Raw genomic sequence first — 14,122 nt, forward strand, 5'->3', positions numbered from 1 at the left:
GCCTGCTGAGGGCCATGGGGCAGGGGAGGGGGAGACAGCTTGAGCTGTGGGTCCAGGAAGAAGGGCTGTGTTGCAGGGGAGCATGAGCTGCCATTAGCCCATGGAGGCTGAGGGAGAACATCCACACCAAGACATCTAGAAGATGATTCTGGAAGCAGCTAGTGTCTTGAAGTGTCTTGAAGGAGTATCTTTAGAAAGGGCAAAGAAAGGAAAAGTTTAGCAAACAGTGCTTCCTGTTTTTCATTTAAATTGTCTCATAAACAGGCGAGTTTCGGTTAAAATCTCTAATAGGGCATGTTGACCTGTCTTTAGCAAATGCTCCTTGGGACAGTGCTAATCAAAGTATGGTCCTCAGATCAGCAGCACCAGCCTCACCTAGAAACTTCCTTGAAGTGCCCGTCCTTGGCCCTAGCCTGGACCTCCTGAGCCGTAAGCATCGGAAGTGGGCTGAAAAGCTGCGTTTCAGTGCACCCACCAGGGGATTCCATACACGCAAGCCCAGGAAACACCCGCTCAGACGAAACGTCTGAAGCACCTACCAGTACCCGGTGTAACGTTACCATGACAATTGCCGAAAGGTTGGAAAGCACAGGCTCGCGGAATAAGCAATGGGTCATGGAAACATAAAGACTGTAGAGAAAGAGCACTTTGATTTAATTTTATTCCATCTTTTAGGATCTATATTTCTTTGTCTGCAACTGATCAACCTGAGAAATTATCAGGATTCCCTTACTCAGTTTCCTCGGCTTGAGCCTTGAAGGCGGGCCTGGCCCAAATGATCTCTGTGTCTCATCACCTCACAAACCTTGACTCCAAACACACTAGTGACCCTATCTGAGCGGGCCACTTCCATGCTGGTTCCTAGGTTCTCCTTCCCTCTCTGAATGCTCCCCCCTCACACCCATCCTGCATCCTGTAGCTTGAGCCTGCATTAACCCCAAGCCACTGAGAAGCTGCCATAGCCCCCTGCACCCAGCTACGCCCTTCACACCTGGACTCACTGACCACACGTTCCGCACGTGCTGCCTAGAGTCTTCTGGAGCCGCTCGCACGCGTTTTATATGCAGCCAGGCTATGAGTTCTTTGAAGGTGGGGATTATATCTTACATTTTTGGTTCCCACAGTGTCCTGACCTGAATCAGAATCAGTCTTCAGCTGTTACTGAATGACTGAATTTAGTGGCATTTAGGATTAATAGCCTCCCATCTTCTCTCCTAGAAATTCACTTCTACGTCAAGACCCCATTTCTAATCCTCTAGGAGGTTATTCTTTTCAGCAGGAATGTGTCCTTAATGCCTCCCACCACCTCATCTGGGTCAAGTAGCCTCTCCTGTGTGATGCTCAGCATTCTTCTTACTCCCGTCTCATCGTACTGAAATTAACTGGGGATTATTTCTCTTTTTTTTTTAACTGTATTTATTTATTTTGAGAGACAGAGAATGAGCAGAGGAGGAGCAGAGAGAAGGGGAGAGAGAATCCCAAGCAGCCTCCGTGCTGATAGCAGGGCTCCCTCTCACGAACCGTGAGATCGTGACCTGAGCCGCAATCAAGAGTCAGACACTTAACTGACTGAGCCCCCCAGACGCCCCTCTGGGGGTTATTTTGAATTCCATGTGACTCCCCTTCCTTATCAGTCCCATCTAACCCAAAGTCCCATGCATAGTAAGTGCCCAGTAAATGTGTGGTGAATGAAATAACCCCCATGTGGCCTTCCTGACACCCCGTGTTCCGACGCACTTCTCATAGATGTTAGGATAATATAGACCTCATCATACCTTGACTTTTATTTATTTATCTAGAATATAAATTGACCAAAAACATCACATCCGAGCAGGGCTCCATGAACCTAGCAGACGCCATGTCACTGTTTCACTGGCATCAGCCTGAATGTCAAACGTTTCCCATCTTGGGTCTAAAGAGGGTGATTTTTCCAAGGACACTATGAATGCCATTAGCAATTTATTTACTGTAACTCATCAGTAACATCAGAAGATGGACGCCGCTCCTGGAAATGTTTTGTTTGATTTTGGTGTCCCTCCACCTGAAATCTATCACTTACGTTATTCCGACTACATATTTCTAAGAGGCAGGGTTTATTTCCCTTGTTGGTTCCCCACCCTGCTGGCTTTCTCAGCAACCAGTAAATCTGGGGAAATGAGCTCGGCCTTCTCCTTACCCAGAAGACCCCAGCCGGGAATGAAAACACAGCAGGTGACAGCCAAGAACATGAATGTTCCCATTAGCACTGAGGAGCAAAGTGAACAGAGGCCTAAAGACAAACACAAGTCAAACGGACTCGCGTTCACGCATGAGAAGATGGAAGAAAGGCGCTCACCGTCTGCGGTGGGAATAAGACGCATTTTACAAGGAAATGTATGTGGTTCTGGCTGGATTTATGGACTACCTGTCCCCAGTGTTACGTGGCCAGAGTGGATAAATCAAACTCCAGACAGACAACAACTCGTTCTGCTTCAGATAATGTTTTCACCAATCTGTTTGCAGTATTTATAGACCGGGTGTCAGGTGCAGCTAACCTGGAGAAGAATGTGTGCTGCCTGACCAGGTGCCGTATGGTAAGGGGTCTGCACTGCTCGGCCTGGGTCAAGCTGATGAGTAAATGAATCGCATTATACCTGTGCTATCGATCCCATGTTAATATTTCTCATTAACAATACCTTAAATGTCTGACAACAAAGGGATCTTTTGAAGAATGTTTTAAATGTATTTTAACATGTTTTTATTTTTTATTTTTGAGAGAGAGAGAGAGCACAAGCAGCATGGAGGCAGAGAGAGGGAGACACAGAATCCAAAGCAGACTTCAGGCTCTGAGCTGTCAGCACAGAGCCTGACGTGGGGCTCAAACCCACCAGCCATGAGATCATGACCTGAGCCCAAGTCGGCCTCTTAACCGACTGAGCCCCCCAACAAAGGAATTTATCACTGTTAGACAACAAAGGGATCTTTTGAAGAATTTTCTAAATGTATTTTTTTAATGTTTTATTTATTTCTGAGAGAGAGAGAGAGAGAGAGACAGCTTGAGCAGGGGAGGGTCAGAGAGAGATGGAGACACAGAATCTGAAGCAGGCTCCAGGCTCTGAGCCAGCTGTCAGCACAGAGCCTGACGTGGGGCTCGAACCCACGAACCGTGAAATCATGACCTGAGCCAAAGTCGGGCACTTAACCGACTGAGCCACCCAGGCGCCCCTTAAATGTATTTTAACATGTTTTTATTTTTTATTTTTGAGAGAGAGAGAGCACAAGCAGAGTGGGGGCAGAGAGAGGGAGACACAGAATCCAAAGCAAGCTCCAGGCTCTGAGCTGTTAGCACAGAGCCCGACGTGGGACTCAAACCCACCAGCCGTGAGATCATGACCTGAGCCCAGGTCAGACTCTTAACCGACTGAGCCCCCCAAAAAAGAAATTTATCACTGTTAGACAACAAAGGGATTTATTGAAAAAGACTTCTTACAGATTTCCTTGACTCCTATCGCCCATGGATAAGCTAAAGCCAGCTCTTACGGCCTCACAATAACTAATTGCATCCACAGTAGTCTCCCCTTACCTGTGGGGAAATGTTCCAAGCCCCCCGCAGGACGCCTGAAGCCATAGATAGTGCTGAACCCTGTATAGATTCTGTTTTTTCCTGTGAGTCCATGCCTGTTATCAAGTTTCACCTATAAATTAGGCACAGTAAGAGATTAACAACAATAATAAAATAGAACCATTAAAAACAATAAATGCACTGTAAGTCATATGAATGTGCCCCCCCCCAAAATATCTTATTGCGATCACTGCCCTTCTTGGGATGACTTGAGGTGAGAAAATGCCCATGTGATGAGCTGTAGTGAGGTGAATGACGTAGGCCTCTGACGTGGCATCAGGCTGCTGTTGACCTCCTGACGCCATGTCAGAAGGAAGAGCGTTTGACTCCAGACCGCGGTTGGCCACAGATACCAGAAGCCAGAAAAATCAAAACCGAGGATAAAGGGGACCACTTTCCAGCAATGCGGTTGACCGTGTCAGGTTGGTAGCTTGGATTCAGCCACAGTAGGAGTATCTAAGCCACCAAAATTGAACAACACTACAAATCTGGAGAACCTGTTGCTAAGCGTTACAGACACACCACTCTGTGTGATTCATTATTTTAGTAAAACATATCCATAAGTGACTAGTTATTGTGTAACTCTGATGTGCCAGGCACTGAAGTAGGACCTAGGAGGTAAAGCTCTCTACAAGACAAGGTCCCTACCTTATGGAGCTCAAATGGGCAGAGTTAAGACAGCCAACAAACAAACAATCAATAAACAAGAATATGACAGACTGTGATTAAGTGCTGGGGCAAAACTGGATTAGTTATTTATTGTTGCATAACAAATTACCCTGAAACATAATGACTTCCAATCATAGATATTTATTATCTCATGAAGTCTGTGCTCGGGAGTCTGGGCATGACTCAGCTGTATCCTCTACCTCATGGGCTCTCACAAAGCTGCAGTCCACATGCTTGCCCCAAATCTGCAGCACCATGAGAAGGTGTGACTGGGAAGGATCCATTCCCAGGCTCGTTCCGTGGTTGTTGACGGCATTCAATACCTTTGACTGTTCCTGGATGCCACACTCTGTTTCTTGCCACACTTTTAAAAGACTTTCCAGAAGATTCTACGGCATGGTAACAGCAGCCATCTGGTGAACACTTACATATGCCAGCCTCTGTGCTTAGCACTTTATGCTCCCTACTTGGATCCTGACTCTAGAAGTGTCATTTTTCTCCCCATTTTACAGGTGAGGAAACTGAGCAAAAACAAGTTAAGTAACTTGACCGGGTTGCTCAGCTACTAAGTGGTGGAGCCACTTCCTAAACGGTTTGCAGTCAGGTCCCTGCCTTTCTGGCGCTCCAGTGCAGTGAAGAGTGACCAGCAACAAATGAGCTAGAATGAGACTGGAAGAAGTAGTGGTAGAAAGATCCAACGATGGCGGCCCCAACCGCAAAGGACACTGTGGTGCCGCGTCCATTAGCCAGCTCATGGCTTTTGTCCAAAGCTTTCCCTGGACATGACCGTGAATGAACTGAGAGAGAGCACTTTGAACCATGCACCAAAGTGCTCTATATCTTTTGTCAGAGATTCTGGGTTTCCCAGAGGTATGGATTGATTGGATTCCATCTTCTTCAGAAGAAGTTCTGAATGCAGTACAACAAGACAGTCATATTATTGATGGGGAAGAGCTCCCCATTCAAGCTCAAAGACCAAAAGGTTTGCAAGGGCTTCAGACAGCTGAAGAAGGGAAAGATTTTGGAGACTCTTACTACCCACCTATTACATAAAGTAAACAAAAGTGAAAGAAAAAGAAAGTAGAGGTAGAAATGTCAACACTGAGAAAAAGTGGGGTGCATTGGGAAGACATCCAGTCGGGACAAAATGTAAAGAGAGGTGTGGGGACGTGTTCAGGGCAATGCAGGAGAATGGCGGGGTGCCGTGTGTGTTAATGGCAAAGCCTTTTCCCATGTATCTTTTATCTGTTGACTTCCCCCCACAGCTACCATTATGCTTGTTATTAGTGATAAATGTTCCGTTAAATGCATACTCGTACGAATGTCGCCGTAGCTCTATAAAACATCTAGGTTCTGGTGATTGATTATCTGCCATATTTAATGACAAGGCTTGATTCTTGGGTTTATTTTTTCTAAATGAAATGTCTGGTTTTTAAAGGAGTGTGATCAGTGAAGCTGGCCTGTATCTGTGGAGATGCACCCACGGTTTTTTCTGGTAGATATTCCATCTTCCTTTTGTTTCTGGGATATCTATTAACTGGTAGCTAGTTGACACCCAGGAGGAGATAGCAAAGTGCTGGACTGCAGAATGCACACATTAACAGGTGCAGGAATGCAAAATGCAAGTCAAGAGAGCAGCCTGACCCTCTTAGATATGTCTTAACAGATCAAATAGCCAAAAATAAACCCAGAGCAGCCAATTTAATGTCCCTGGTTTTGACATAGTACATTTCTTGGTCAAAATAATAAAATCCTGTCTCCTTGAGCTAGAGCTCCCCAAAGTATAAGCCATTCCCCGAGAATAAATGACTCTGGTTTGGAAATGCCACCGATATGCTCAGACCTTTGAGATATAATTTAGCTTGGGGCAACAGTAATATATCATCATTAATGATAATGAAAGTAAATCGCCCACCTTGTTCGCTGTGTACTGGCTAGGTGGTGGGGTCAAAAGCATGGTCCTTGCCCTTGAAAACTTTGTCATCCACTTAGGGGGATAGTAAACGGCCATTCAAAATCAAACCAAACAGGGAACGCAGCCTTCACATTAGTCAGGGTAGGCTAAACTCTTCAATGAACTTCCCTTAAAGCTAACGAATGCTTGGGGAGCCTGGGTGGTACAGTCCATTGAGCATCAGACTTTGGCTCAGGTCATGATCTCAGTTCTTGGGTTTGAGCCCCACATCAGGCTCTGCATGGACAGTGTGGAGCCTGCTTGGGATTCTCACTCTCTCCCTCTCTCTCTCTCTCTCTCTGCCCCTCCCCACTTGTGTGTGTGCACTCTCTTAAAAAAAAAAAAAAAAAAAGACTAAAAAGGCTAAAGAAGAAAGGCTTAAAAAAAGGCTTTGTTTTTGGAGATCCAGGCCTCTTCCTTTCTAGGAAACAGAAAACATGGAGGATTACGTGGGAGGCTTGGGAGCCGCACCAGGGTCACTTCTGCCCATGTTCCGTTGGCCAGGATCAGACCCACTAGTCACCTCGCAGGACTTCCTGGAATGAAAAGAAACAGGATTTGGTGAACGAATAGGCTCGGCTTAGAATAGGTCCCTTTGGGTGCAGGCCACTGAAACTGATGCTGGCTGCTTCGGGACCATAAATACTCTCCTGAGCAAACCCTGGGGTGTGTTCCAGAATCAAGGGAAAAGTCGGAGCCAGGAGGCTGTTCGGTCCCAGACCTCAGCAGTGTAGCTCCTGTCTTTCCAGATAGAGCAGCACCATCAGCCCAACTCAGCCTGAAAGGCTCTTTCTTATCTCTTTTTTTTTTTTAAGTTTATTTGTTTATTTTGAGAGAGAGAAAGCATGAACAGAGGTGAGGCAGACAGAGAGGGAGAGAGAGAATCCCAAGCAGGCTCCACGCTGTCAGCGCAGAGCCTGATGCAGGGCTCAGGCTCACGGACCTGAGCTGAAATCAAGAATTGGACGCTTAACTGGCTGAGCCCCCTGGGGGCCCCCTGAAAGGCTCTTTCTTCTGGAGCTGACCACCCCGGTGTCCCCAGTGAGCCCTGAAGGACTTGGGAGACATAAACACAAGCACCAGGTGAGATCCTTGTGCTGAGAGAGAGCAGCTCGGGCTTGAGAAGGCATTGAGGCTTCCCGCCCCCTGCTCAGTTCCCCCACCAAGACGGAACAGCAGGACAGCTGAAGGTCTCGGTCCCCAGAGGCGGGGTGCCTGCCTCGTGGGCAGGGAGAAGTACCACAGTGGGAAGTTTCCTCCCAAAGCAGTCACGAAGGCAAAACCCTTCTCCTGAGCCTGGGAGTCACGTGGAGGGAAGACAGCGGTTCGCCCTGCCTTCTGTCTCCCCGGGGCCCGAATTCCCAGAACCGGACTGTCCCGGCGGGGATGCAGGGAGGCCCGTGTGGCCAGTCAGCCAGCGCGAGGCAGACAAACAGGACACGTGGTCACCAGGGCCTCTTCCTCTGCATCAGCGGTGCTTCCTAGCGCACGGGGCAGCCGTAGGGGTCTTTTACAGCAGAGGAGCAAGGGCGAGTGACGGCCGAGCAGGACACGTTTGCACACTTCACCTACGAGTGATGGCGGGAGCTAGGGATTTACGGAAGGCTCCCTGGAGAAGGCACAGCTGGCGTGGGACGTAGGTCAGAGCCGAGCAGATGCTGTTTGTGTCAGCGCGAGGGGATTCAGGTGACGTTCTCTTCTCAGCCTTTCAGCTTTCAAAGGAGGTTGTTTGGTTTTTGTTAGTGTTGTCATTGCACAAGCAATAAGTGTATCACAGGAAAAAATATCCCCGATACTGACAGCCCAGTGGGCTTTTTATCTTAAGAGCTGTTTTTAAAGAAGAAAACTTGGGGGGCGCCTGGGTGGCTTAGTCGGTTAAGCGTCCGACTTTTGCTTAGGTCATGATCTCGCGGTTCCTGGGTTNCGTTCACGCTCTGTCTCTTTCTTTCTCTCTCAAAAGCAAATAAATGCTAAGAAATTAAAAAAAAAAAAACACAACTAAATATGTGTGCATATAAAGTGTGTGTGTGCCCNGCTCAGAGCCTGGAGCCCGTTTCAGTCTGTGACTCCCTCTCTCTCTGCCCCTCCCCGCTCACGCTCTGTCTCTCTCTTTCTCTCTCAAAAGCAAATAAATGCTAAGAAATTTAAAAAAAAAAAAACACAACTAAATATGTGTGCATATAAAGTGTGNCAGTTTTCTTGCATTCACTGGAAACTCCTCCAATAATAAAAACATGTTTTAATAGTAGCCTTGAGTTTGCCAGAAAATTGAGACTTTGGGAACATCTCAGCCCAAACCTTGCAATTTGTCTCCTTAATTGTCTAATTGATTTCCTACTGGGTTAGTCAATCTATTTCTCATTGTAGTCATAAAGTTTTATTTACTTCAGGAGACAGGAACTGGCTGGTTCATTTTTTCCCCATTATTTATAAAATTTGTTAAATTACAAGAGAGTTAAAGCCAGTGTGTCCTTCCCTTTGAGCTGTCATGAGAATTTGTACGTGTCTCTGCTCGCTATGTCTCCACTTTGTCACAGTTATACGGGATTAGTCCTGTGCTTGACCTTGAACTTCCCTCAGCTCCCTGAAGAAAGGGACTCTGTTTTCCCATCCCTGCATCCCCAGCACAATATTTAGACTAGATGTTTAATAACTTCCAGTTAAATGGACACAAAGACTAATGAAGGAAGAAATTAGAATAACTTTCTCCGGCCGGAAAAAAAAAAAAAAAGTTTCTGTGAAGGGGAACATGTTAAAAGGAAAAATAATGTATTCAAGAAATGATGGCAGTGCTGTTATGAAGAGCCTATTGTGATCCTGTAGGATGGTACAATAGCTCTCACACTTTCTTGCAAATAACCAGATAATTGATCACAGTGTTCGTTGCGGTATTAGTCAAAACTCTCTTGTTGCTACTCACGGAACATTTAATTTAGATGTCTTAGGGAAAGAAGAAATATATTAGCTCACAGAACTCACAAAATATGAAGGGAAAATTCTGGCTTCAAAGATGATTATTAGGGGCACCTGGGTGGCTCAGTCGGTTAAGCGTCTGACTTCTGCTCAGGTCATGATCTCGCGATCTGTGNAAAAAAAAAAAAAAAGGATGATTGTTAAATGGCTCAAGTGAGGCTGAAGGAACTCTGTCTCTACCTCTAAGGTCTGTGTTATCTTCTCTGTTGAGCTGACCTTCTCTGTGTGGTAGCAAATGGCCACTCCCAGCTCCAGATTTATGTCAAACCCCCTCCCAGTAAACAGAAAGAGAACGCCTTTTACTTAAGAGTATTAAAAGAAGTATGTCTAGAATTGCGTTTCAAGCTTGGGTGATCTGACTTGGGTTATGTGCTCATCACAAGGTCATGGAAATGAGAGAGCCCCTGATTGTCCAGGCCTGAGCCACATGACCATCCCTAGATCACAGAGCTAGAGTCAACCCTACCTGAACTTCACCTGTGCGGAGAGGGAGGAAGGGGTGATGCCCCCAAAGGATTATAGCATAGGTCCAAGGGTAAGAGGGAATGGACACTGGAAAACCAAAGTGGCACGTATCCACTACCACTGTCTTGCGTGTCCATAGCGACCTGCACTGTATGTTGGGGCCGGCCAATGCTGTGAGGAATTCACAGTCCTGTTAAATAGATGGCCGTCACAGAATCACGCTCGGTCGCCAGTTTGCTCCATGCAGCAAAATCAGCTGTTCTTTAGGGACAAGCCATACCTAGGATCATAAATGTTTCAGTAGAACTGATAGGAAAATTGGTCATATCTTCTAGGTAAGCAGTAGTGAACCTTGAACAACACTGGTCTGTACTGTGTGGATAATATGTGGATTTCTTTCAGTAAATACAACACAATGTTCTACAAGTATTTTCTCTTTTGTCTAGTTGCCTTTATTGTAAGAATGCAGCATATATACGTACAAAACGTGTTAATCTATTGTTTGTGTTATCAGTAGGGCTTGCAGTCAACAGGAGGCGCATAGCAGTTAACCTTTGGGAGTCAAAAGTTACACATAGGTTTTTAACAGCATGAGGGTTCAGCACCCCTAATGCGTGCATTGTTCAAGGGTTAACTGTAAAGGGCATTAAAGTGTTTATACTCTGACTCAGTGATTCCACTTCTTGGAATCTATCATTCAAAAAAAAAAAAAGTAGTCGAAATATATCAGAAGCTTCTTGAATAAAGATGTTCATTGCAGGGGCACCTGGGTGGCTCAGTCAGTTAAGCATCCAACTCTGATTTTGGCTCAGATAATGATCTCACAATTCGTAAGTTCAAACCTCACAGTGGGCTCCACTCTGACAGTGCAGAGCCTGCTTGGGATTCTTTCTCTCCCTCTGCTCATGCGCTCTTTCTCTCTCTCAAAATAAATAAAACTTAAAAAAATATTCTAAAAACAAGGTGTTCATTGCAGTGTAATTTGAAATTGTCAAAAATGTTTAAAGACTAGAAATAACCCAAAGTCCTAATGATAGAAGATGATGAGGTAAATTATATATTATGCATATCATTATATTGTATGTAACCCTTAAAATGATGTCCAGGAATGATACTGGTAAGTGATATTACATGGGGGAAAGGACTAAGTTTGCCATGATCTCTTCAATATTGAAAAATACTCATAATTTCTTATTTATAGGGTTCAGTGCTTCCAGAATCATGCGACCTTTTATTAGAAACGTGAAAATGTCGCACAAGTCATTAGACCCGGCTAGTGGCCAGCATGTGCCCAGAGGCCCTCAGGAAAGGTTTTGAAAATGGGCCAAAGTGTTGGTCTCATGTGGTCCCACTGCAGAATTTATGGCAAATAGTAAGCTCAATCCAACGTGTGGGTTTTGATAAGTAGAAAGTCACTTACATGCCACTGATGATTTTCCAGCCTTACCTGGAGCATAGACAGAGCTGACCTGGACACAACCAGAGTCCCCTCGAGCTGGATTTGGTGCCAAGTTCTGTCTGCACTCAGCGGGTAGAGAACGGTGTGACCTTCCACCCTCTTGCAGCTCATTTCACAGTATATACATGTATCAAAGCATCATATGTGCACCTTCAACTTACACAATGTTATATGTCAACTGCATCTCAATAAAGCTGGGTGGGCAAAGGGGAACATGGTGATAATTCCATCCAAGGAGTATATTAATATCCCACTCATTCTTTCAAATTTAGGAGTTTAGAGCCTTCCAAACCATACAACAGAACTCCTACTCCTTAAGATAGTAGCGCAGAAGCCCTTAGTCAAGAAACAACCAATTAAAGATGCCCTAGGGAGCGAGCCACCCTTTAAAGAATACTGAAAAGTTTTGGGGACAGCTAGTATTGAGTTATTGTCAAACTTCTGGCTTTAGAAGGAAATTCTAGATCCCTACTGTGTTTTGGTTTTTGCTTCCCATGGTATTTCTTAATTCATGGCTGGTATAAGTCATAGCCTTTGAAGCCATTGTACTGACAGAACAGTTGACAACTGGCGGGACCTTTTATTTTTGTTATTGATGGCGATGCAACATGAACTCTGTGAGTAATTAAGCAAGCACTCCAAAATGGTTCAAGCTAATGAGGAAAATTCATGCCGTAATTAGCTGAAAAGTCCACAGGCAAGACTGGCTTCGGGCCTGGCATGATGAAGTGATCTAATGCAATCACTGGGAACCATTTCTTTTCTTCCAGGGTTCAAGTCTAGTTCTGTGAGTAGCTTGGCTTCACTCTCAGATGGGCTTCCCCACCCCACCCCCGCTGCAGTCATGAGACAGCTCATCTAGTTCCCAGGGTGAAGGCTTCCAGACTCCTACCACGGGGTCACAGAGCTTACTTCTCCCAAGTGTCAAACACAGGTCTTGAGCCAGGACAAGTCGCCATCCCCTTGGGATGGCCTACGCTGACTTGCTGCCTCCAGTCGGGGCTCATCCCAACAGTTGGCCGGTGAGCGGTGGGGAAAGGCAATCCAACCCAAACCACATGGGCAAAGAATAAGTGACGGGTAGACCCACTAAGGAAATGTGGGGTGCTGCCTTACCAGAAGAATGGGGTGCTCTTGACCCAAGCAAGCAGATCCATCCCAGAGGCAATTTACAGGCAGGGACTGGTGTTTACCAACCTCCTCATCTTGAGGTCAGGGCCACTTGGTTAGTTGTTCTGAGTGTTTAAACATGGCAGCAGGATGCTGTCAAATGTTCAGATGAAAGCTTATGTGCATTAAGGGAGACAATATTGCTTGTGTTATATTGATCATCATGGATTAAAATGCATTTTTCAGGGCACCTGGGTGGCTCAGTCGTTTGAGCGTCCAACTTCGGCTCAGGTCATGATCTCAAGGTTGACGAGCTCGAGCCCTACATCAGGCTCTGTGCTGACAGCTCAGAGAGTGGAGCCTCCTTCGGATTCTGTGTCTCCCTCCCTCTCTCTCTCTGACCCTCCCCCACTCACACTCTGTTGCTCTTTGTCTCAAAAATAAAGATAAACATTTAAAAATTTTTAATGCATTTTACAAATTTAACAGAGCATGAAAGACAAACATGACTACAAATGACATGAAAGAAGGGTGATGCAAGTGACTCTAGACCAGCTCAGTTGGGATTTTTTCACCTGTAAAATGGGAGAAATACTTGCATGCTGGAAAGATTAAGCACAAGGTCCAGTACCCAATGCCTGGCTATCGGGTCTTTCAGTAACTATGAGTTCCGAGACCCACCATCTTAGTCTGAATCTCATCATCAAACTTAGCCTCCTTTCCAGATCAGTCTGATAAGGTCATGGTGAAATTAAATATATGGATGTAAACATCAAACATGCATTGTATCCCCAAAGCCCAGAAATGAAACAGCCTGGAATATATCAAATGGCACTTTAGATAAGGACAGAAAATAGATTCCATCCCCACAGTCATGTCCAGTCTATGAATCAGGACTCTCTTGTATTAGAGAGATTCCAAAGACATGGTTATACAAACAGGTGCACTCTGTGGGTGTAAGGGGGAGNTTTCCCTCCGTAGACTCTGGAAAACCCCAAGTATGAATTGATCATCGAGGCTCAAGACATGGCTGGATTAGATGTTGGGTTAACGGGCACGGCCACAGCGACCATCATGATCGATGACAAAAACGATCACTCGCCAAAATTCACCAAGAAAGAGGTAAGCGCCTGCGGCCCTGGCACCCCTGCGGGTCACAGCCCTCATGGCTGATCAGGATTAATCCCACGCACCACATGCAGCCCCGGGCTGGCTTCTGGTTTGCAAAATCAAAGCGCCGCTTTGTGGGAGACGGGGTGCTGTTTTGCCAGAATACTTTCTCGTATTTGTGCCTTTTGTGCACATGTAAAGCTGAAAAGCGCGTTGTGTGAACAAAAGCACTGAATCTTGTTAAAGTCTGCAAGGAAAGAACTTCTAATGCCAAAGTGCCATTTCCCTGGTTTTATCGGTGTTATTTAGCGCTGAGTTATGAGAGGCCCATTGTGGTTTTAGCATAACAATAAGTATTTTTTTCAGCAAGTACAGATTGAGAGGCCAGACGGAACAGCGGCAAGAAGGTAAAGCAGATTTTCTTGGCAATAACGGCACGGCCCAGGAGCTTATAAATAACGGCCAAGTTCGCTTGTCTAGGAGAGCCATTATTTACTCTCACCTCTCCTGCTTTTATGATTATGGATCATGGCTGCTGGTCCCCATTTATTCCAGGGGAGCAGTGTTTGGGGACAGGCTGAGGACACAAAATCACATTCGGTCGCTGAATTTGTATCCAAACTAGGAAGTTATTCGCATCATGCCCCTAGTGGAAATGTGCTAATGCCATGGCTCCTTTGGGGGTCAGGGCCCGAGCCAATGATCTGACCCACCCTCCCCCACCCCCGCCCTGCTTACTGACCCAGAGCACAGAATTGGGAAAGACAGCCCTTACCATTGG

At 45.8% G+C, this 14,122-nt stretch overlaps 1 protein-coding gene across 1 annotated transcript in view; it reads left to right on the plus strand.

The window, feature by feature from the left end:
* Positions 1–14,122, plus strand: part of CDH13 (cadherin 13) — a 1,024,187-nt gene that overhangs the window by 866,889 nt on the left and 143,176 nt on the right. Inside the window, exon 8 of the mRNA XM_077754065.1 lies at positions 13,213–13,353. Within this exon, the coding sequence (XP_077610191.1) occupies positions 13,213–13,353 (141 nt within the window). The remainder of the gene's footprint in view (positions 1–13,212; positions 13,354–14,122) is intronic.

Source organism: Crocuta crocuta, unplaced genomic scaffold (assembly GCF_008692635.1).
Source record: "Crocuta crocuta isolate KB4526 unplaced genomic scaffold, BGI_CrCroc_1.0 scaffold61, whole genome shotgun sequence".
NCBI lineage: Eukaryota > Metazoa > Chordata > Mammalia > Carnivora > Hyaenidae > Crocuta > Crocuta crocuta.